Genomic DNA, 25,265 nt, shown 5'->3' with positions numbered 1-25,265 from the left:
TGTGATTGGAGCAATGGTTTATGTTAAGCAAACAGCATAAATGTTACGGAGGGTTTAAAAAGCATCTCAAAACCCTGTCTCCCTGAAATTTGAGAGTACAATAGGCAATTTCAGCTAACAAGCATCCTTGGGAGCTTTCCTTCTTGGGTTGATAAAGTTAGCATTCACCTGTGCTTACCAATAAGACAAAGACACTTTCAGCACAAAACATGCTGTTGGGCTAATTTACACCCTCGCAATGCACTGCTCAGTGGGTCAGAACTGGAGGTGAACTTCCAGTGATGACTGCTGGGTGCCATTCTGGCACATGTACATGCTAGCTGAAATGGCCTATTCTACTCGCATATATATGTCTAGATAGAGCTATATAAGTATATATACATATGTAGTCAGACATGTGTAGGCGACATGTACATTTGTAAATATGTGTTTCATGGATCCTTGCATGTTTGATTTCTCAGCTAGGTCAGAACTAGAAAAGGTATTAAGACATAGCTTTGAATAGTCATCCAACCACACCAAATTATTTAATCTGTCATCTGAAACCCTTTTGCTTCTGTTGAATCTTACATTATTACTTTTGCAGGTTATTGTAGTAGTGAAGTGTAGTAATAAGAGTCATATACTGGAACAAGAGACATGCAGCAGAGTGAGAGGGATTCTATATTCTAGAGGTGGGACGGTTAGATGAACGGTTGTTGAAGGTGAAGGTTGGACAGCAAAGTGGCAGAGAAGTGTATGCAGGGTCATTACATGTGCTTTTAACTAATACAAGGAAGTTAAGTTACCTTACCTGGGTGCTTCAATACTTCAATTGGTGACGTAGTGAGTAGGTTTGAATGACCATGATGCCTGAGCAGACTGTCACAGATTCCGATTCTGGCCCTGGCGATGACCGGGTGGAAGGAGATGAGCACTGAGTAAACCGAACTACGGCGTAAGAAAGTACAAATCCAACAAGGTATTAGCGAGCTTCGGCAGACAGAGGACTCAGTGCTAGGCCACTGTCGTTAACGAGCATCATGCGATGTGCAGTGTTAGAGGAAAGCATCCTTCGGTGAGGAGATACATGCTGCTGACAACCTGATGGGTACATGAGAAAAATGTACGATACAACTTAACATTAGGTGCTCACTGTAGGAGAAAAAAATCAAAACACAAACCACATTGGAGAAAAGCACCCCAGTTTGCCATTGTTGGACTCTCAGGAGACAACAGTATGGTAACCCATGAATGCAATCAATAAGAGATCAGGAGGAGCAAAGGAAATAAGTGAGACATTAGAAATAAGCGACTGAAGTAAGAATAATAAATACAAAGCCATTTGGGCATTTCAAAGAACAAGGGCATTTCAAAGAAGTCAAATGCAAGGGATCACAGTTCTGTCGTAAATCTCCCCCGTCTCACCTGTGATCGGGATCTCCCTTGTTCGGCCGCAGGACTCTTCCTGTGGATCGTTCGGGTCTTGAATAGGCTCGCCCAAGCCTCGTCAGTTTGCAGGACGCGTTCAGAGTTCCGGGAAGTTCGTGGTTCCAGGGTATCCAGGATAGCGATGAACGAGTAAGTAGGGGGGGAAATCCAGGAACAGGATAAAAGGCAAGGAAGGAAGTAAGAGGATCAAAGGGAACTAAAGTAGAGAGTAAGCACACGTCGAGTCACTACTGAAGATAGCGTTGAGACGTGCGGACCCAGAGGGGCGTGACCAATTTATAGTACGTGCCACGACGTGAAAGCTAGTACGTAGCTTGGTACGGCCATGTTGGGAGGAACAAGGAGTACAAGCCCTTCGTGACAATGACCATGAGGTCCAGAAGGGGCAATTTCGCCGGGTCATGACAGCATGCCCCCTCTGAAGACTGGTTCCTCCAGGCTTGCCTGGGTGAATAAGATGGAATCTTCTGAGCAAACGAGGGGTCTTTAAATTAGAAACTGGTTCCCATGTTCTCTCGCTAGGGGGGGTAGCCTTTCCACTCAACCAGATATTGTAGTCGACCCCTCGTATACCTGGAATCACATATCCTGGACACCTCATATTCCAACTGGTCGACCACAACAACAGGTGTGGGTTTGAAGGGTTTTCGAGTACAACTAACGTAGGGTTTCAACAGAGAAGTATGGAAGACTGGATGTATCTTCTTCCAGGAATCCGGGAGCTTAAGTCGGAAGGAGACAGGATTGATGATGTCCTTTATAGAAAATGGACCATAATAGCGAGGAGCTAATTTGTTTGGTCGTAGATGTCGAGGTAACATTTTTGACGCTAACCAGACTTGATCGCCAACTGAATAGGAAGGTGATGGTCTTCTCTTAGAGTCCGCATATCTTTTGGTTCGAGTCTGGGCCTGTTCTAACTGATCCTTTGCGTCTCTTTGTAAGTCGATTAGCGTCTGAATCCAAGAGTCAAGGGTAGGTACCGGAGTAGATTCTGGAAGAACTGATGGTAAAACAGACGGATGATAACCTTGACTGCAATAGAAAGGGCTGATCTTGAGAGCTGAATGATCTGAGTTATTGTAGGAGAATTCGGCTAAAGGTATGAGGAGAGACCAATCGTCTTGAACCTTGGTGGCAAAACAATGAAGATATTGTTCCAGGATTTGATTTACTCGTTCCGTTGCCCCATTGGTTTGTGGATGATAGCCTGAAGAAAGGGCACGTTGGATTCTTAGAACACGACAGAGATGTTTCCAGAATTGTGAAATATACTGAGGTCCCCGATCCGAAATAATCTTGGAAGGAAGGCCATGAAGACGAAAAATATGTTCCAGGAAAATTCCAGCAAGTTCTGAGGAAGATGGTATTTTATACAATGGTGTAAAATGAGCTAGATGAGTGAACAAGTCAATGGTTACCATGATGGTTGTATATCCTCGGGAAGGTGGTAATTCAACAATGAAGTCAGTGGCAATAACTTCCCAGGGTCTGGTTGGCAACGTAGGTTGTAGAAGCAGACCCGGCGGCCTCTGATTATCGTATTTGTTCTGACTACAAATAGCACAGGTCTTGATGTATTGAACTACACTGGACTTCATCCCTGGCTACCAGAATTGTCTTTGTATAAGACGGAAGGTGTTGGTTACTCCTCGATGGCCGGAGTGAAGAGTATCATGGCATAGATTCATTACCTTCTGTTGAAGTTCTTTTGTCGGAATGACCACTGAATTGTTCTTGAATAAATATCTTTCCTTGATTGTCAGACGCCAGGGATTCTTCTTCGATATGTCCTTCCAGAGTTCAGATAATTGAGTCTGTGCTCTGATTTCTTCCAGGAGATTGATCGCTTGAGCTACAAAGATTGTGGGTGGAAACATTTTAGGATAGATCTTATCTTCCAAGGGAACGTAGTCGGGACGCCGTGAAAGGGCATCGGCAATCAAGTTTTGCGATCCAGGAACATGTGAAATTTGAAATTGATATTGAGCAAAGAAGTAGGCCCATCGAGCTTGTCTACTGTTCCTGCACTCCATGGATTGTAGGACCTGAAGATTTCCATGATCAGTAAGGACTTGAACTGGATATTTAGCACCCAGGAGTAAATGTCTCCATTCAGTGAAGGCATGGCGAATAGCCAATTACTCCTTCTCCAGAACTGAGTAGTGAGTCTCGCTGGTGGTCAGGGTCCGTGAGAGATAAGCAATGGGATGTTCCAACTTATCATCGGATTCTTGTTTTAAAACTGCTCCAATGGCGTAATTGGAGGCATCAGTTTCCACTAGAAAAGGACGATTTATGTCAGGTTGGGCCAGGATGGGGGCCTGAGTGAATTCTTCTTTCAAGCGTTGGAATGCCTTGTCTTGTGGTATAGACCAGTTAAATGGAACGTCTTTCTTCAGGAGATTAACAATGGGTTGAACAATCTCGGAGAAGGTGGGAATGAATTTCCGGTAGAAGTTGGCAAGCCCCAGGAAGGATTGTATTTGCTTAACAGATGTTGGGGCGGGCCAAGCCAGTATGGCCTTCACCTTTGAAGGGTCCATACTAATTCCTTCTGAACTAAGGACAAATCCCAGATAGTGAACTGATGTAACATGAAACAAAAATTTTTTCTGGTTTGGCTAAGAGTTGATTTTCACGGAGACGTTGAAGTACTGCTTTTACATGTTCTTCATGTTTCAAGGAGTCCTTGGAGAAGATCAATATGTCATCCAAGTAGGCGATAACATTGAGAAATAACATGTCAGAGAACACCCTATCCATAAAACGCTGGAAGACTGCAGGAGAATTAGTCAGACCAAAGGGCATGACTAGGTATTCAAAGTGACCAAAGGGTGTTCTAAAGGCTGTTATCCATTCGTCTCCTTCCCGGATACGGATCAAATGGTAAGCACCTCAGAGATCCAGTTTCGTAAATATCACTGCACCTCTCACAGCTTCAAGGATATCCGAGATCAGGGGTAGTGGGTATCTGTCTTTCAGGGTGTATTGATTTAGGCCCCGATAGTCCAGGCAAGGTCTGAGCTCTTTGGTATCCTTTTTTGGAACGAAGAACAATGAAGCACCAGCTGGTGATTTTGAAGGTCTTATGGTGCCGTTCTCAAGATTAGTGTCTAGGTATTCCTGGAGGGCTCTCTTTTCGGGTTCTGAAAGGATAAACATCCTGCCAAAGGGAATCACTGCTGAGGGTTCAGTATCTATGGCACAGTCTTCGGGTCTATGTGGAGGTAAGGCTTGAACAATGGCAGTAGAGAATACATCAGCATACCCTTGATAGATCTCTGGAACTTGTACAATATTGGAAACCATGAGTGGTGTCTCTGGACACCTTGGTAGACTTATAGGAGCTGTGACGGAGGTATCCAGGTTTAAACAATGGTTCATACAGAACTCCGAGCCCAGGAATAAGGATCCGGCCGTCCAGTTAATATATGGATTGTGCCTTTGTAACCAGGGCATGCCCAGAACCAAGGGGTAATGGGCTGATTTTATAATGTCAAACACAATCCTTTCTTGATGATGATTTATGGAAAGATGGATTTCCTTTGTTTGCAGACTTATGGGTCCTGAGGAAAGAGGTCTTCCGTCAATTGCTTCCACTGGCTGTGAAAAAATTCTTGCTTCATATGGAATGTTATGACTTCTGACCCAATCTTGATCAATGAAGACTCCCATTGCTCCGCAATCCACCAAGGCCAGTATGGGGTAGACCTTTCTTGGATGGCGATAAAAAGGCCTGTAATATCACCAATTTGTTTTGTCCTGGAGAGTTCAAGGATGGAATTGATGTGGAGCAAACATCGCTCTCCCGAAACCTTGCTCCATTTAGGATCGGGAGCTGGCGTTCCCCGAGCGTCGGGGAGGAGCCAGAGGACACTCTTTAACTAGATGTTTATCTGAGGCACAATACATGCATAAACCAGTGTGTATCCTTCTTAACCTTTCCTGCGGGGAAATTGGTCCACGAAAGGCTCCAAGTTGCATGGGTTCAGAATCAGTGCGCGGATTCTTGGCAGATTCTGTCCTTGTAGTATTCTCTGGGGAGTTTCTTTGAATTGAGACTTTATTCTTTCTCTTTTCGGCCTTTCTTTCTTGGATTCTGAAGTCTATTTGCATAGACAAGTCCAGGAGGGCCTGGAATGAACTAGGACGTGCCACCCTGGCTAATTCGTCCTTAATCTCTTCATTTAGACCTCTGCGAAACAAGGTAAAACTGGCTTCCAGGGGCCAGTCCGCCTCTTTGGCTAGCTGTTTGAATCTGGTAACATAGGTCAACATGTCTTGGGATCCTTGTTGGAAGTCAAGTAGCTTCTCTTGAGCACCGTGGACCAGCTCTGGACGTTCGAACATGGTCTTGAGTTCCGCGATGAACCCTTCATAATCATCCAGGAGAGCATCCCTTGAATTGAGTAAAGGAGTGGCCCATGTAAGGGCATTACCGGAAAGATGCGATATTATGAAGCCCACCTTAGCCCTAGGAGTTGAGAAATAGTAGGGCTTGAAGGTAAAATGTACCAAACAAGAATCCAGGAATCCACGTAAGGTTTTTGTTGAACCGTCGTATTTATCAACCACTCCTCCCAATAGTACGCTGTCCTTGTTCGCAGAGTCACGTGACAAGACAAGCTGTCTTAGCGCCGCATTCTCGGCTTTTAAATTCTGCATCTCTGTGGAAAGTTCTTGCATTCCGCGCATCAGGTCCTGAATAGCATTCTCCATGGTAGGATCCGTATTGATCATTTGACGTCTCAAACTGTCGTAAATCTCCCCCGTCTCACCTGTGATCGGGATCTCCCTTGTTCGGCCGCAGGACTCTTCCTGTGGATCGTTCGGGTCTTGAATAGGCTCGCCCGAGCCTCGTCAGGTTGCAGGACGCGTTCAGAGTTCCGGGAAGTTCGTGGTTCCAGGGTATCCAGGATAGCGATGAACGAGTAAGTAGGGGGGAAAATCCAGGAACAGGATAAAAGGCAAGGAAGGAAGTAAGAGGATCAAAGGGAACTAAAGTAGAGAGTAAGCACATGTCGAGTCACTACCGAAGGTAGCGTTGAGACGCGCGGACCCGCAGTGGCGTGACCAAGTTATAGTACGTGCCACGACGTGAAAGCTAGTGCATAGCACGTAGCTTGGTACGGCCATGTTTGGAGGAACAAGGAGTACAAGCCCTTCGTGACAATGACCATGAGGTCCAGAAGGGGCAATTTCGCCGGGTCATGACAAGTTCATCCCCTGCAGCCATGTTTGGCAGTACAAGGAGATCCACGTATTTCATGTTTAGAATGGAAAGGATATTGGGCAAATTATATTAACCAGAAAAACCAACGGGGAATGGGAGCTTTACAGTTATTTTCAGGGACTTATGCCCAAGCGATATTCTGTAACACGAAAAAACAGGTGGTAGCGCAGTCAAACCTAAGTGCTAGTGCTAGGTTTAATCGAGCGGAAGTGTTTTTTTAAAAACATTACTGAAATTGTTTCAAGGCAAGGAGGACACTGACATACATACATGTTTTCCTACCTTTATAAATACTGTTGTGACCACTCCCTCTCATCTATAAGGTCACTCACATTGACCTACTAAGTCCATGGTATATACACAACCTGGTCCAAATTAATGTCTTGCTAAAGTAATTGAGGTGAGACCGTTCTAAAACATACTTTTGTTTGGAAACATAATACACTTGGCTAACTGAGTATAAGCCACTTAATGTATGCAGATAAACCTTGCACTACATAAAGAAAAGGGTCCTGAAGAAGGTGGCAACAACACACCCCGCAAGAACCACAGGGAGTCTTAGTAACCATCATGTCTACCCACCTGGTTCAATCTTCATAGTACCTTAGAACTACTTTGTAGCTATACATATACTTTCAACTGGGCTTAGAGCCCATCAGTACGGGCTAATAAGGTTGTTGTTGCCAATTACTGACTGGCTACCTCTATCCCTTTTTTTCACATTTTAATGATGTGAAGCTTTACAAGCTGGTCATTCTGTCCTCATTACAACCTATTGTGAGAATTGTAAAACCTGGGCTGTATGATGCCAAACTACTGAAAATATTATAAACTATTTAAGAGATACGTCTGTACCATTTGTATTCTATCCACTGATATACAGGCGGCACACCAGCACACACTAGGGATACCTTGTACGACAGGCAGGCACTGATAGAACTTTCTCGGTCCTTTTGTCTTTCGTGTTAAGACAAGCCCAGGTATAAGCACAATATCCTTTGATGACCTATTCAGTTATCATCTTTTCAGACCTTTAGCAGGATGGAATCAGCATTTTTACCTTTTAACACATGACGGTATACAAGCACCACTTACACTCGATTAAGCTTAGCACTTTGGTTTGACTGCCCCACCCCCTCTTTTTTCATGTTACAAATTAAATGAACACCATAGACAATGAGAAGTTAATGACTGCCAAGAAAATGAAATTATTATTACACTCCTTTGGTCCAGAGACGCAACACATTTTCAGGGAAATACCACCCCATAGAGATGGTGAAGGCGAAGGTAGGAATGAGTATGAAAGAAAATACAGCAATTGGTCCTTTAATATTTCCCAAAAACCATCATTGCAGTAAACATATATTATTACTATTGCTGGAAGCAAGAGCTGGAGGAAAGGGTACAAGAAAATGTGACGAATATGTGAGTGTATTTAAGAAATGAGAATTGACATGAAATTTTGGCAGAGGTGTGACACAGGATGAATTAAAAGTAATGACATAATAATTCTAACAAATAGCAATGTGATACAGGAGAGGCTTTGGGTGAGTGGAAACTCTACCCAGGAAGAGACAAAAGTGATAGTGAAGAAGGTGGAACATACCACACTGTGTTCTAATGCAATAAAGGAGAAGAAGTCTACATTGCTAAAAGCAACAATAAAACAAAACGAATCAAAGGAAAGTGTGACCAAAGGAAAAAGGAAAGCAATGAAAGTGAGAGAGGAATAGAGAAACAATCAGAAACAAGAATATGGATATGCCAAAAGTTCAAAGGAGCAAATGCTTCCATTGTCACAGGTTGGGGAATTACACTAGTTCTAGGAGATGCCCTGCTTGGAACCATAAATGTTCATTATGCAGAATTACAGGACATTTTGTGGATGTGTTTAGGAGCAGAGTGAAGTGTGTGCAAGGAACGAAGGAAGAGGGACCTGACGTGGAAGTTGTGACAGTTGGCACGGGCAAGTGGAAGAAAGCCTCCATGTTTATGTTTAAAGAAGGTGAAGTTAACACAGAACATATGGTAGATTGATTCAGGATTGCCATACACCATCGTTAACAAAGGTAGATGGATGGAAATGGGCAAGCAGGATTGGAGTGCAAACTTATGAAAGTCGGACATCAAGAATCCAGGAGCCTGAGAAGGTTTCATGATCATGATGGTAGGATATAAAAGTGCCCTTATATAATTCAAAGGAAGGCCTGGTGTCACAAGTCTCTCCCCTTCTCACCTGTTTTAGTTGTTTGCGTGCAACCTTCTGTGGCGTCTTCTTTCGCACGGTCCGGGATTTGTATCAACCCGTGTGCTGGTCTTCGGAGTCCAACGTGAGGATGACAATCCAACTCTAGGATACGTTCAGAGGTCCAGGACGGAGACCAGGAAGGAACGATGTCCGAGCTCGGAGACTCGGAACGCCGTGACCCGAGCGCGTGCGAAAATCCAGGAAGTTCGAAGGTAAGTTTGAGGAAAGGAAGGAAGGGGGATTCAAGGAACTGGGAACCAGGATACAGAAGAAAGCCCAGAGCGAACTCCATCAACACACGTCCAACTACAGCAAGCGGTAGCATTGAGACACACAGCGCCGCGTGGGCGTGTCTGTTTTGTAGAACGTAGAGCGTGGAGCACAGAGACTGGCAAGCAGCGTTCTGTATCATGCGGCCATGTTGGAAGGATCACTGCATTCAATCCCCTATGGGTCAGGGACCACGAAGTCCAGAAAGGACGCAGGCAACGGTTCATGACAGCTGGCAGTAATCAAGGTGCATGTAGCAAAACTATTTGTGAATGCGTTAGGATGCAAAGACCAGGCCAAATTAGGGAGTGTGGGAAGTGATGAACCAGTTTCAGTACTGATAGAAAGGGAAAATAGCAAAATAGGAATATAAGCAGGAAGATAAAAAGTTTATTTCAAAGTGTGTTGAAGGAATGGATTGGGAAGTTGAATGTTATAGTCTCAAGATAATCCTTAAACAAGGGAATTAACCTGTGTTGCATCCAATGAGACACATTCCTATTGAATTGAGAGAAGAAGCAAAAAAGGAAGTGGAGAGATTTCTCAAGGAAGATATAATAGAAAAAGTGAAAGTGACAAGTGGGTGTTCCCAATTGTGGTGGCTCACAAGTCAAATGGTAAGATATGGGTATGCCGAGACTTGATGGACTTGAATAAAAACATTGTAGGGGAAAAATATCCACTTGCAGTGATTTCTGAAATGTTGAACCTGATTGGAGAAGCTGATGTATTCTCGACAATCGACCTGTCAGTGCCGTATCATCAAATCCCATTGCTGAAAGAGTCAAGAAAATACAGTACATTCATCACTCCATTTAGGCTCTACTGCTACTCAATTATGCCATTTGGATTGGCGTCTGTGACTGCAGTGTTCCAATGAATAATGCCCCATATGTTATGCGGTACTGATGGTGTCAAAGTATTCCAAGATGATATGTTAGTATATTGTCAAGGTAAAGAACTGCACAGTGCAAGGCTGAGTAAAGTGTTAAAGAAGCTGGAAGAAAAAACGAGTGATCCACAAGGAAGAGGTGAATTATCTAGGACATACATTGTCAAGGAGAGGATACAGACCAAAGGAAGTTGTTATGAAGGCAGTCAAGGAGGCACCATCACTGAGGAATAAAGATGAGTTACACTCGTTCTAGGCCTGGCAGTTTTACAATAAATTTGTAAAGGTGGTTCTCCGAGATCACGCATCAATTGAGGGAGTTGATGAAAAGACATGTGAAATTTGAGTGGAATGAAAGTTGCAAACAATCTATGAAAGAGGTACAAAGAGGCATATGTGAATCCTGAGTCTTGTGAAGATTCTTACCAGGAAGGAAATCTGTAATCACAGTGGATGCAAAATCCCGGAGAGGGGTGGGGGAGGGGGCTGCAGGGCGGTCGTGCGGACCGAAATAGAGGGTGACTGGAAGAGAATTATATATTTTGCCTCGAGGGCAGTCGCTGACATTGATGCATGTTTTTCTGTTATATAAAGGGAGTTATTACTGTGCTGTTAAAGGTGCAACATTCCTGTTAGTATGTTTGGGGAGAAGAATTTGTCGTGAAGTTCTCACAGTTCAAGGGATATGGAAGGCCACTTCTAGGATTGTGAGGTTAGGGTTCAGACTACACAATCGTCAGGGAGTGTATTTACCTTGGAAAATGAAGGATGTGGCAAATTTTCCTTCAAGAATTCCATTACTGACACAAGAGATTAACCATAAATTAGGGGGGAAAGATGGCAGGAATAATGGAGGACCAAGCGTGCACACTAAATGCAAGCAATAGTGGATATTGGGATGAGCAAAGAAAAGGTGACGTCATCCTTAAGACTTGCAGAATGGGTCAAGAAGGGAGGACCAGAGAATAGTTAACTAAACAAGGCTTATACAGGGTACTATAAAGTTAAGAAAGGACTAACAACAGAAGAGAACTGGTTAATGAGAGGGTGTAACGTATACCCCCAATATCAGTTATTGAACAAATTGGGCAGCTCGCTCACAAAGGACACCCACTGGTTACTATAACCAAAAGAAAGGTGAGAAAGAATTACTGGTGACCAGGGACGGATTTCCTAGTACACGAGCAGCAAGGAATGGTGGACCATGTACAAATTATGACAAGAATCTCTCCACCTGAAAGTTACCTTTATGCCCACTTCCTGTACGCAAGGGTCCATGAATGAAGTTAGGAATATACATTTTGGATCCATATCAGTGTTTGAGTAATTTTTGCAAATATTTAGTGGTGCTCACTGATACATTTTCCAGATGGCCAGAGGTTGCTGATATTGATAAGGTAATCTCAATTAACATAGTAATGTTTCTACAAAAACATTGGTCCTCATTTTGAGTGTGCCGGTCCGGTAACAATGGTGCCAGTAACTGGCACCGTTGTTACCGGACTGGCACACTACGACTCTGCAGGCGGGTGCCATCCCAGCCTGCTCGGATCTGACCTGGTGGGCGGAACGGCAACCGCCTGCAGAGTTTCACGGAAGCACCGGCACCATTATTAACGGTGCCAGTGCTTCCGTGATCCCCATTCCCATTGAGTCCTACGGGACTCAAATGGGAATGGGGATTAACAATTTACTGGCGCCTGACTTCCCGGAATGCTGGGGTCGTAATCCCCTGCTTATTCCGGCAAGTCAGGCGCTGATAAATATTGCAAGCCCAGCGGCAACCCACCGGCAGCCTCGGCAGGGTTAACCCTGGACTTGTAAAGAGGCCCATTGTCTAGGGGGAAGGGAGTCCAGAATCATTTTTGCCTGATAATGGAACACAATTAGTAGCAAATAAAGTTAGACTATTTTATGAACAGTTAGGGCTTCATTGTAAATTCACTTTGGTATTTAACATTGAGGCTGATGATATGGTGGAGAGAATCAATCGAGTGATTGGAGATTGTATTCAACAAGCCTTTGCGCATGAGATGGCCATAGGAAGAGCACTGAGTGAAATGGTGTGTACTATGCATGTAATGCTACATAGCATAAAAGGGATTTCGCCTTTCAGACTGATGAGGGGCATTAAACCGAATTGTAAGTTCTAGCAATTGTGGCTGCTGGAGAGAGGAGGAATAAGAAAACATGATGACGGCTTTGTGGTAGTTAATATACTTGCAGCTCAGAGGAAATATAAAGAGTACCATGACAAGAAGTTTCCTCTCAACAAGAGAGGAAATGCCTTAAAAGTTAAGGTAGGAGTCCATGTCCGAGTGAAATGAGGAAGACAAGGAATGAGGGGCATGTCCAAATACTACGACCCTATGAGAGTAGATAAACCTTTCAAAAATGTCACTAGGGTGAAGCATGGGATTGTGTGAAATTTAAATCTCATTGTTGTATGTGATAAGGTGAGAGAGGTAGGCAACACACAAAAGGAGAATGTTGCAGAACAAAGAGTGTTGGACTACTGTTTTGATATCTGAACAGGAGGTGAAGGAGTAAGGAATGTGAATGGAAGGAGTGTAGGGGGAGTAGGAATTCCGGTCAGAGAAGTGTATATGAGACATGAAAGAAACTGCTTGCACAAATGAATATTGGGTCAGAGTGAGGGGTGTGATAGGATGAGCCTGAGGGCAGGGAAAATACCTGAGAAGTTTAGAGATGAGTAAATGTATACATAGAAAGTTGGACCAGCCTTGAGTAAAGCGCTTCCAAGAAATGTGTAGAGCTATAAGTACCTTCTTAATCGCAACCTTGTGTTCTCCATTAAGAATTACATTTCGTTTTTTTCTCTTTCTTTGACTCTTTCAATGGATTGTTCTATTATTATGTAATATTATAGTATAGTAGTGAAGTATAGTAGAATGAGTCTCATAGACTGGCACCTGAGACATGCAGCAGAGTCCCAAGGATTCTAGATTCTAGAAGCAGGGCGGTTGGATGAAGGGCTGGAGCTGAGAGAGGAGGAAGGAGGACAGCAAAGTGCAGAGAGATGTATGCAGGGTCATTACATGTTGTACTTGGAACAAATACAAGGAAGCTAAGCCTCATGCCTGAATATTTCAGTTACATTTCTTGCTTGTTTCGGCAGGGTATATCTGTGAGTCACATAATAATCCTGGTGACTTTTTTCTGGATATCATCAACGGCGACTCAACGGCTGTGGCATTTAATACATCAGAGGATGTTAATTTAGGTGCGTAAACATTTATTATTTGTACCCGGTTTCATATAAAAAATGTAATAGTTTGGTGCACAGTAGGAGAATGACAACTACTTGCACGGTGACACTCTATTAATGTACCATTGCAAGGGGGTATTTATCAATATACCTGCTGTTTCATGCAAGAAAAACCTGTGCCCAGCCTTACTCATAGATTTGTGCTGGGGCAAATCAGGACATCGCCATGAGCATCTCATATTGTCACATACTTTCTTATATCTGGTTCACAAAGCCTAAAACTCGAGAAATTTAGGAGATGCTTGGATCGTAGTGTAGAGTTCAGTCACTGATTGTGGGCACGGACTGACTTGGTGCCTTTAACCTTTTTTAGGTCAGATTTGACACCCTTGCAGTCAAAAACATGGCTAAAGAACTCCAGTGCTGCTGTGAAATATTTGCATTTGTCACCGTGGAGCATGAGCTTGCACTCCTGGATGCGCTGGAATACAACGCATAACCTTTGGAGATGTTCAACTTCTGTGGCTGAGTATACCAGAATTTCATTATTGAGGTTGAGGAAAACTTCCTGGCCAGCGAACGTGCTCTGTATCACATTTTGGAAGACCTAAGCAGCGGACAAGTTGCCAAAATTCACTTTTTTGTAGCATCTAAGTCTGATGTGTGTAGTGATGGCCCTTGCATGTTTCTCAAGTTTGGTGCTAATGAGATTTAAGGAAGAGCTTGGAAAAGAATTTGGCTTCAGTTAAGTCTGCTAATTTATCATCAGTAGGAAGGGTGAGGTAATGTTCCCTCTTGATGGCTTTGTTGGGAAGTCGCATGTCAACGCAGATGCAGACCTGTTCATATTCCTTGGCGTTTTCATGCAAGCACCATCCGAGACACCCAGATGATTGTACCAGAGACCTTGTAAATAATGCCAGCCTCTTCAAGTTTGCTGCACTATTCTTAAACTTTCTGGTACATTTGAAATGTGATCCACCAATTGCAAAGACAGATGAGTTGGACCCAGGAGTTGTTACATTTTACAGGTTTACTTCTCAGTCAGCCTATGCCTGAGAATCATGACTTGAATTTATCTAAGAGGGCTTCTATGTTTGAGGAGTGTAGGTGCAAGGTGAAGTAAATCAAGTCCACAGCAGGGGCGTTGCTAGGGGGGGGCTAAGCGGGCTATAGCCCCTGATCTTTTGGTTGTAGCCCCAGATAGAATCTCAGGAGCTACAGCCAAAAGACTAGCTAGCCCCCAGTCCCAACAGTTCCGACATCAGCTTAGCCCCAGGTCTTTTCCAGACCTAGCAACTCCCCTGGTCCACAGCATCAACAACTAAGCAGTGTATCTGAGCCAACGTCTGCAACAAATAAATCCCCTTTTGGATGTACTGAATTGGCAATGCAAAATGGCTGGAACAAACACCCCTTTTAGTGGATTGCAGATCTTGTTGCCACATTCAAAATATGTACGTCAGTGCTCTGTAGGCATGGGCCTACATAGATGGGGCACAATTCTAGCACCAGTATCAAGTTGGCAGAGACTGCTGCATTTATAACTGCTGAAACTCATAGCCCATTTACATGAACTCTGAACGTAGGCATTTTCAGGGTAATTCATAGAAATTCGCACAAAAGTGGCGCACGCGGCTGGCGCACAGCGTGCCCGTGCGAATGTCTGCGCCAGCCGCGTGCGCTAAAATCGATTTCCGCGCACAGCGTATTCATGGATTTTCGCATCCAAAACCAGCCGTGGCGCAGCGACCCTGCAGCAGCGCCAGTTACGCCCCCAAGAACGCCCTCGCGCAAGAAAAAGCCTTCAAAATCCCCAAATAATGGCAAAGGGCTGTGCTAACCCTGGACCAGTTCACAGGGCTGGCAAACAGCAAACGCCAAGCGGGGAACGTGTATTTCAGTGGTTCGCGGGAAGTTACACACACGATTGTCCTGTGTATGTGTGCATCAGGGGTGCGCGGGAAGTATCACACGCAAAAGCCGCAGGGTACGTGTATCTCAGGGGTGCGCGGGAAGTATCACACGCGATTCCATCAGGGTACGTGTATTCCAGGGGTGCGCGGGAAGTATCACACGCAAAAACAGCAGGGTACGTGTATTTCAGGGGTGCGTGGGAAGTATCACACGCAAAAGCAGCAGGGGCCTACCCTGCACATGTCCTGCAGGCACCCCATCCACCATGGCCATGCCCCCCAGCCAACCCACATGTCACCTTGCACTACTGCCCACCAACGCATGTCCCCCTGCACCCCCAGCCACCAGGGGCAGACTCCACCAGGCCCCCACTCATGCCCCCTATCACCCCCACCCCCCAGCAGTGCAGGGGCAGCCTCCACCAGGCCCCCACTCATGCCCCCTATCACCCCCAGCCCCCAGCAGTGCAGGGGCAGCCTTCACCAGGCCCCCACTCATGTCTCCCATCACCCCCACCCCCAGCAGTGCAGGGGCAGCCTCCACCAGGCCCCCACTCATGTCCCCAAGCCAACATGTCACCACAATGTAGATCCCTGGCCCTTATGGTCAGCCTCCAAATGCCAAACATCCACCCACTTAGAAATGGCAAAAACATGATAGAAGCCCAATTGCAAGTTTGGAAATGAACACATGTCCCTCACATACACCCAATGGGTGTCAGTGAATGTCAAAACCCATATCATGATATGCATGAAACCAATGAGATGATACTACACATTGAACTTTGAATAAAAAAATGTATTAAAAGCAACATAAATTGAATCAAAAATAAACAAACAATAATAGAAATTAACCAGCAGGTCCGTGAAATAATGCAAAACCACAAATCATAATGCAAAGGAAAGGTGTCCAAAGTCACAGTCCACAAAAGTAAATCCAATGGAAAATTAAAATCGAAAACCATTGCTCCATGGCGAAATCGTAATAAAAATTGAAAATCCAAAAGTCAACTATGTACAGATAAACAATCCAGGGTCCATGATCCCAACCGAAGAAATGAAAACTATTTAATAACACTACCTAAAAAAAATAACTATATACAAACATGTGGCCCATTGTCCAAAAGGTCAAAAAAAATTGCTAAACCAAAGGAAACCTAACACTAACTATAGAACTATTTACAAGGGCAGCGTGCTAGTCCTACGGCTCACTTTGGGATGTTCCGGGCCAGGGCATCACCAAACTCCTGCTCAATGTCCCGGAGGCGCTCCTCCTCCATGGCCCCGAGGGTCCGCAGGGCCGTCCACATGTTCCCCCCACAAACTCTCTGCAGATTGCCTCGAGGCACTCAGCACGCCTCTGGGCCCTCCGCATGGAGTTCTCCGCCCTGACCATCATGAACCGTGCCTCTTCCGCCCGATGCCGCTCCGCATCTATGGCGTGGCCCAACCGCTGCCACACGGAAGACACTTCCCGTCCTGGGTCCTCCTGCCCTCCGGCCGATGCCTGCCCCTCCAGTGTGGAAGGCCCCGAGCCATCATGGCTCCCACCACGTTGCTGCTGCTGCGCCTCTGCCCGTGCACTGCCTCCTGCTGCCTGCACATCCTCCGCTGGCTGGGGTGCAGTCGTTGATGTGGCCACCCCTGCTGGACGTCCGACTTCAGACTGTGGCAGGGATGCCTCCTCCACCAGCCTGGCTGCACTGTCAGAGGCAGCTCCACAGGGCACCCAGGTGACTGATGGGTGGGAAGATGGCACGGAGGACGACTGGCGCATAGGGGGTTCAGTTGAGGAGGGGGTCGTAGTAAGCCCCATCAAACGGAGGAATCCGGCCTGGGTGACCTGTTCCAGTAGGCCGACGCGGTCAACGAGCCATTCGAGAAGACGTGCAGTCTCCTCATGAAAAGACTGCAGGTCACCTCTCATGGCCCGTTGACGCAACGCCACACCAGTCAGGACAGGCTCAACCCGGACCCGGATAGCCACGTCTGCAGGCAGAGGAAGGCCAGTTGTCGTGAGCTCATCCCCTGCCTGAAAACGGGTCTGGACGTAGGCATCCCTGCTGGTGCAAGATGATGCAGTGACAGGATCAGGGACAGGATTGCACACAGGCACCTCCGCGGCGACCTGTGCTGCCGCCTGTCCCTGGTCCTGCACTGCACCACTAGCACCAGTGGAATCCCCACCTCCAGACCCCGTCTCTGTTGCTTGCACGGCCTTCTCCTCCACCAAACCCCCCACCAACCTGGATGACTCCGTGCCATCTTCCCCCGTTGGGCCCTGTGGGGTCCCAGCTGCCCCTTCTGCTGCCGAGGAGTCCAACTCCGACCTCCGCCTCTTGGACCTCCCCCCGGCAGCTGCGGCCTGGGACGCGGCACCGGACTCCTCACTCCCCGACGAGATCACAACCTGGGAGGGGAGCCGGGCCTTGCGTCTCCGGCTGGCGGTGCGATCCCCGCCGCTGTGCTCCACAGCACCTTCTCCGCCCTCTTCATCAGTTGACGCTGCAGACAGGGAGAAATAAAACACAGGCATCAGGGCACTGTACAATGGACACATACACACATGACAGTTGCACATGAGTTGCATTGGCAAACCTCAGACATGGCATCACACATGTCATTTCAACTTGCACACATGAGCCATACCACAGCCACATCGCAACTGCCAGCACCATCCATACACATACAACAGCATTGGCAGGCAAAGGTGAGCCAGACATCACATGCAACACAGGGGGTGCACTACACATGCATGCACACCACCACACTTGCATGCATGTGTACACCTCAGCCAACTGTCGCAGTGTTCCGATGGGCATCCATATCACATCTGCCAATCAGGCTTCCACATCCCGCTGTCACATGCATCCATGTTGCATCACTGTTGCACCCTTGTCAAATACACACACATGCACATGTACACAGTGCTGATACATGCAGCAGAAAACAACATACATGCGTGACATCACGAACATGCCCACTTACAAACACATTCATCCAAACATGTGTGCCCACACAACTGCATTTGGCATGCAAGCCTACACACACAAGCACCATCCATGTCTCACACATGACAGCCCTCGCATGTGTTAGCCTCACGGTCCTGTACACCCCCACCCATACTCGGCCCCATACAAACAGATGTGCAACCGGCACACTACTGGCACATCACCACACGCACAGCTTACAATCATGATGCATGTACACTTACCGCTCGACTCCAGACGGGTCTGCCTCTCAAGGACCTGGACGTGGAGCGCTGGGGATATGCGTTCCAGGACCCTCATCTGATCTTCCGACAAGTGGCCCCAGCGCCCCTTAGCATCCGCTGCCTTCAAGAGGCGCTGGGCCTTGTTCAGAGTCCTGGACCTGAAGTCCTCCCAGCGCTTCTTGACATGTTGGAAGTCGCGGACTGCCACCCCCTCCGCGTTGATGGCAGTCACGATGTCCGTTCAGATCCGAGTCCGTCCTTCCTTGTCGGCACGCACACTTCCGTAGAGGGCATCATACTGCCCCAGGACTTGCTCCACCAGGACACCAACTTCCCTGGCACTGAAGCTGGTGCCCCTCTGCCTCTCTGGCCGGGGGTTGTCAGTGATGCCAGATGTTGCAGTGCCCGACATGACAACCCCAGAGGCAGGAGTGGGAGGGCAACTGGGTCCTGGGGCTGGGCTGTGGAGCGATGGAATCCCAGTCGGGAGTCTTCGGTTCCAGCAGAGGTGGTCACAGCAACAGCACCCCTGGCTGATGTGCAGGCAGCAAATGGCAGGGCAGCAGGCAGTCAGGCAGCAGCAGATGGCAGGTGGGAGCGTGCTCGGGGCTCTAGGGAGCAGTATTTCGGCCTTGTGGGCAGGAGCGTGGTCTTCCGTGTGCTTACGCGTGGCCAGCTTGATACGGAGTGATTTGGCAAGTGAAAATCCTGCACGTCTGCGTGTAAATCGAGGAAAGGCCCTTAGCGCGTATGCACGTCAGCACGCATATGCGATTTCATTGGACCAAAGGCCCTTAGCGCATAAGCGCGTCTGTGACGTGACGCGCGCTGGTGTTTCCCTCATTACACGTGATGACAGAGCACACGTGGATTTCCACCAATCGCTCAGACGTGCAGTTTTACCACGTGTGCTTGCATATGCGATTTCATTGGCCCAAAGGCCACCATGCGCAGCTGTGACGTCACGCGCATGGCCGTAGAGAATGGCACGTGTAAAAAAAAGAGATACACGTCCGAGTGTCAAAGCGCGTAATTGGTGGAAATGGCCTCATCGCTTATGCGCGTCTGTGACGTGTGTATAAAAGGTACGTTTAGAACGCCATTTCCTTGTACGTGCTTTTCGTGGAGAGCGAGTGGGTGAAATCTGTACTTCTTGTCGGTTCACACGCGATTTACTTCACAGCGTTTCCAGTTCGTACTTCCTTTTACCTCTGACAGCTTTTTCTCTTTTCCTCTTTTTCCTGGGCCTGTTTCCTCAAACAGCGTTCCCTTCTACTGTTGTCCTGTCTCCTCAGACAGCGTACAATTCTTCTTTTGGCGGGGGTGTTGCCAACGCGCGCATATCTTTCACGATTTTGTTCCTGGCAGACGGTGAGTCGCGCACTTATTTAACATCTGTGCTTGCCCCGTGTGTCGCGTACCCCTTCAGAGGTCATTCTAGGCTGCGTGTGACACGCATACGTTCATTCTTGTGTTTCTGGGTGCCACAGCATAGTGCAGGTTTATTTTTCCACGCACGTGGTCTAGGAGGGGTTGCGTGCACCTTACTTCCCTTTTTTGGGGTGCCTGTGCGTTGCGTGACCCGTCATCTTTCCCCAGGGGTGACATACAGCCTTGCTAGAGCACTAGGGTACGATTACCATCTGGTACCCAACCCCTTTGACCCCCAATTGCCCAGGACAATAGTTCACATCGACTCCCATACGCACAATAACATCAGTGCCATGGCTGGGAGGCGACCAAGCCGTAAGGGTGGCAAAGGTGGCCGAGCCCCAAGTGGTGGCCGTGGTGGATCTGGTAGGGGACGTGGCCGTGACTTGCAGGGTGCCCCTAGCCCCCCATGTGTGGAGGAGCAGTCAGGGACACCCATGCCCCCCCCCTGGTTGAGGTTAAGGTGGCTGACACCATCCATGCTCAGCCCTTGTTGGACCAGCCCACTGTGGAACCAGACCTGGCACAGGGTGACTCCATGGCTGACTTCCAGGTCAGCAGGTCTAGGCCACGTGCGCCAGTGAACGTTGGTGTCATCAGGCCACGTGGATCAGGGGCAGCTAGGTCATCTGCTGCCCCGCATAGGCAGGCTGGGGAGGCTGCAGGGGCAGCTGCGGCTCCATTCACCCCACCTCTCACACACCCAGCCAGGACAGAGTCGGTCCAAGTCCATCATGCTGACATTCCCCCTGACACCATCACACTTGAGCTAATGCCTGCACCAACTCCCATGCTGAGTGTGCAATCACACGCTCCTGCCCCTAGTGTCCAGAGCGGCGTAGGACACCCAGGATCCCCACCACCTTCCAAGTGGAAGAGGAAGAGTGCTCGTCCAGTAGAGGCTGATGCCCCAGACTCGGCTACACAGTCCGGCCCGTCAAGGAAGCCCAGCTTCAATGAGGCCGAACTGAATGCACTTGTAGAGTATGTGTCCGCACATGACCGCGAAATGGTGATTGTTGCAGGATCCAAGACCACACCTGCACAACGTCAGGCACACTGGCAGACCATTGCGGACATCATAAGTGCCCTTGGAATCGTGAGGCGCACAGCTAATGAATGCTACAAGCGCTGGAATGACCTGAAGCGCAGGGCAAAGAATAAGCTGGCCTCAAGTCATGCCCCAACTCTAGTGACTGGAGGTGGGTCTCCAGCGGACGACATAGAACTCACTCCACATGAGCAGGTTGCTGGGACCTACGTCACAGAGGAACAGATCCAAGGCGTGGGCGAACTGGAAGATTACGAGGCATTGTCCGGTGAGTGCACATGCATGTGTGTCATCCATGTGCATGGTGTGTGTGGGAGGGCTTCTGTTTGGGTGCCAGGTGAGGGTGTGTGTGCCTGAGTGGTTTGGGTCACCCATGTGCCTCTTCCTATACATTCTTGGCACCAGCATTTGGGTATAGCAGCATCTCTTCTGCCAACATTAGACATCCAGCCCAACACCACGCCAGTTGCCCTTGGAGTGTCATCTTGCCACAACATTGTTGCTTATTTACCTCTGTTTATTCAGGCAGATTGTTTGCATACCACCACTTTTACTCGGGATTTGTCAGTCCTATTGTCACATGTCTGACATGGCTATGGTACAGTGGACTGGCTTAGTTTCCTGGACATGATTAGTTTAGACATGTCCCTGTGCTATAGGACCATTTTGGACTGGCAGCTGCAGGTTAAACATTTGAACCATTTCAATGAAAAAATCAATTACATGAGCAAACTGGACTGAATGAACAATTGGTGACCTCCTCTCCCTCTTCACTTCATGGCTAGGGTACATGCCATCTGTGTGATGGCATGTGTATTTGACCTGCCAATCACTGGCCAATGTGTGATGCCACTGCTAGGCAGCATGCAGCAAATGTGTTCATCTTCCATCTTGGTGTCATCAATGTGTGCCATCTGCCTCCCCTTCACACGCAGTGACGGTGCATGCATGGGAGGGTTTTAGTCATGTGGAACATGTGTCAATCAAGTACTGTTTCTGTAGCCTCTCAGCCCTAATTGTGTGCCATAGTGCTAATGCCTGTTTCCATTTGTTTCCTTTTATGTCTTTGCAGGGGATGACGCACTTGATACTGCTGGGGTTGTGGAGATGGTGCAGACCCAGGGGGGGTCTGAGGGCCGACCGACCACCAGTGAGGGACGTGGTGTGGTGGTGGGTGAGAACCCACAACTGCTGCAGGTCGTGCTCTCAAGGGGTGTCTCTGGCTGCACCTTCCCCGAGCTGTATTCAGGTGTCGATTTGGATGATGAGACCTATGTGCCGTCGCAGGTGAGTGTTCCTGGGAGGGATTCTGTTCTGTCCGACCCACCTGCACCAGGGTTAGAACCCTCAATGGGGATGTCAGTGTTGGCAGGTACGCCTTTGGTGGTTACGGATGCAGGGTCACACTCCGCGACATCTGATCCTGTTCCTGGCCCAGCAGATCAGAGGGGGAATGCAGTCCTGCAGCCTCAGGCAGTGCCGGCACAGCAAGGCGCAGTTCGCCTTGCCCCAGACAGGTGTGGTGCCCGCCGACGTGGTGGCCGTACACCACCTGGCAATACCGCATGGGAGCAATCCATATACGGTATGGCAACCCAACAGGCAGCATCATCAGAGATGATGGCTCAGGCCATGGATAGGGTGGCCACTTCCATTGTCCCCCCCGAAAGGCTGATGGAGCGACTACAGCAGGCAACCGACTCCATCTGCCAGTCACACAAGGAGGACATGTTGGCGTCTGACAGGGACAGGCGGGCGGCACTGGCGACTCTGCAGGAAGCCATTTCCATAGAGTCCCAGGGCCACAGGGAAGCCCTGATGGTGGAACTCCTTCACCTCAGGACGACTCTTGTTGAGCTTGAGGCTTCAACAAACAGAAGGACAGAATAGCAGCTGGAGCGTCTCACACGTACGCTCTCAGCTGAGATGCAGGCAACTAGGGCGGAGGTCCGGGCATCCCATGAGTTGTTGCATGGGGACCTCCGCACACTTATCCTCCAGAATGAGACCTACCACACCCGCATGCTTGCAGCCATGGAGGAACAGACTAGGGCTTTGCGTGGGCTGCCTCCCATAGTGCCACCACCTCCTGATGCATCTGCAGAGGGTGAGGAGAGCGACAGCAGTGATACTCCCACAATAGGGTAGCCGTGTAGGCCATGAGTCCATGGAGGTGTTTTTTTTCCCGCAAGATCCATACAGGTGGTTTTTGGTGTGCATCCTGTCCTCGGACCTCCTGGGTGGCCTCCCCCACCCCCCCCCCCAGGCCCATTGATGGCCATTTTATTAAATTTATTTTTATTTTTATTTATTTATTTTTGGGGACAGTGTGTTGCCTTGTGTGGCTCCCCTGGGCATACGCTGCATTGTGGCTGGGCACATGCAGGCTTGTCATGAATTTGGTTCAGATGCTTGGGATTTTGTGTCACACACCCCTCCTGCTTCCCGTTTCCTTGGGCTTGCAAAGGGTGTGCCCAAGTGACATTGACGTACATGGTGACATTGGACTCCCATGAGCTGAGTGGGCAGTCTGTAGTCAATACTGTGTATACATTCATAGTGCATATTGTTGTTGTATTGTACACTGCATGGTGTATTGATATGTGCCTCTGCATCCATCTCATCCTCCTAATTTGCAGGTCCATTCCTCATGTCTTCACAATGTGGTCCACCTTGGAACTGGAGTCCATGTTGTAAGCAGTGCACCTACACTCTTGCGTGGCGCTAACACTGTATACTTGGAAGTGTTCAGAGGGCTGGCATCATCAGGTAGTGAGGCTAGCAAATTTTTAAGTCTGTAATGTCAGGTTTAAGGTAGGTTGGAGGTTGTGTAGGTGATTGGTATTCTTGGTAAGTATTTGGTAATGTGTGTTGTAGGTCCTGCATTACTGTGAGCATTTCATGTGTGGACATGTTTCCATTAGGGACACTGTAGCTGGTGACACTTGGGGCATGTTGTGGGGAATAATTTCTTTCCTCTCACATTGCATGACATGCCATGGTGTGTTGTGTGGCCGTGCCGGGGAGGGGTTGGGTGACATGGCACTGTTTTCATGTAGTATTTTGCGAGTGGGTATTCATTTCTGCAGCATGGAAGTGTCTTTTGATGACACTGCATTGGTGGTGTTTGTGTAGGTAGGGATGCACACATTTTGACACTTCCACATGAACAATCTCAGGCTGCTATGGTTCTGACAGTTGACTGTCCCTTTGTTCGTCTTAATTGTCAGGTCGAGTCATCATTGCTTATCAGATGGTATGTGCCAGGGCTGTGTGCACTCCACTGGGGTGTGATTTCTATGTGAAGTAATTAGCCACCAGCTGCGTACGGGCTGCCTCACCCCGTGCCCTCTCCCCTCACATGCGCAGCGGGCGTGCATGTGGTTGGGGATGTGGGCGCACCACCATGGCCACAGCCAGGCCCCGGCGTGTTGCAACATTGTGCAGGACACATGCTGCCACTATGATCCTGCACACTACTGGGGGCGCATATAACTGCTGCCCGCCAGAACGGTCAAGGGAGCGAAAGCGTGACTTGAGCACTCCGAATGTGCGCTCCACTATGCCCCGGGTTGCAATATGGGCTGTGTTGTATCTTACCTCTGGAGGCGTGATGGGGTTCCAAATTGTCGTCATCATGTGGGTGCTCAGAGGGTAGGCACTGTCCCCTGGTGAGGAGGTGATGGGTATCATTAGTGGGGTAGTGACATAACTCTGCATCTGACATGCATGCATGTGCAGTGGCATTCATACTCACCAAGCAGCCATGTATCGCCATGCCGCCCAGCTTCTAGGTCCCGGCTTAGGGTAGACATTCGGTAAATGAAGCTGTCGTGGGTGGACCCTGGATAGTTGGCATATACAGAGGTGATGATTCCCTTAGCATTACATACTACCTGCACGTTGATGGAATGCCAGTGCTTGCGGTTCCTATAGATGTGCTCAGATGCCCTGGGGGGACGTAGTGCCACATGGGTGCAGTCAATGGCACCTAGCACTTTTGGGAATTGTGCCACACCGTAGAAATCGAGGGTGGCAGCCTGCCTTTCTGCAGGTGTCCTGGGCAGGTATATGTGCCTACGGACTGATGGGCGTGCAGTGATTATGTTCAAGACCTGGTGTAGGCAGCGTGACTGCGTGGCCTGTGACACCCCACCCACTATGGCAGTTGTCCGCTGAAATGATCCTGTGGCCAAGAAGTGCAGTACATTGAGGACCTTCTCCAGGGGGCTGAGTGCTTGGGAGCACAGGGTGGGTGATGTGAGGTCATCCTCCCACTCACTGACCAGGTCCAGTATTATGTGTGGTGGAAACCTGTACCTCCCATACACCTGGTCATCGGGCATC

The 25,265-nt window shown here is 48.2% G+C and overlaps 1 protein-coding gene across 1 annotated transcript in view; it reads left to right on the top strand.

The window, feature by feature from the left end:
• Positions 1–25,265, top strand: part of LOC138515171 (broad substrate specificity ATP-binding cassette transporter ABCG2-like) — an 861,659-nt gene that overhangs the window by 283,323 nt on the left and 553,071 nt on the right. The window contains exon 7 of the mRNA XM_069630157.1: positions 13,217–13,321. Within this exon, the coding sequence (XP_069486258.1) occupies positions 13,217–13,321 (105 nt within the window). The remainder of the gene's footprint in view (positions 1–13,216; positions 13,322–25,265) is intronic.

The sequence above is a fragment of the Ambystoma mexicanum genome, chromosome 6q, assembly GCF_040938575.1.
Source record: "Ambystoma mexicanum isolate Mex_15411 chromosome 6q, UKY_AmexF1_1, whole genome shotgun sequence".
Classification (NCBI taxonomy): Eukaryota; Metazoa; Chordata; class Amphibia; order Caudata; family Ambystomatidae; genus Ambystoma; species Ambystoma mexicanum.
The sequence above is the reverse complement of the archived record's forward strand: the minus strand, read 5'-3'. Positions and strand labels throughout refer to the sequence as shown.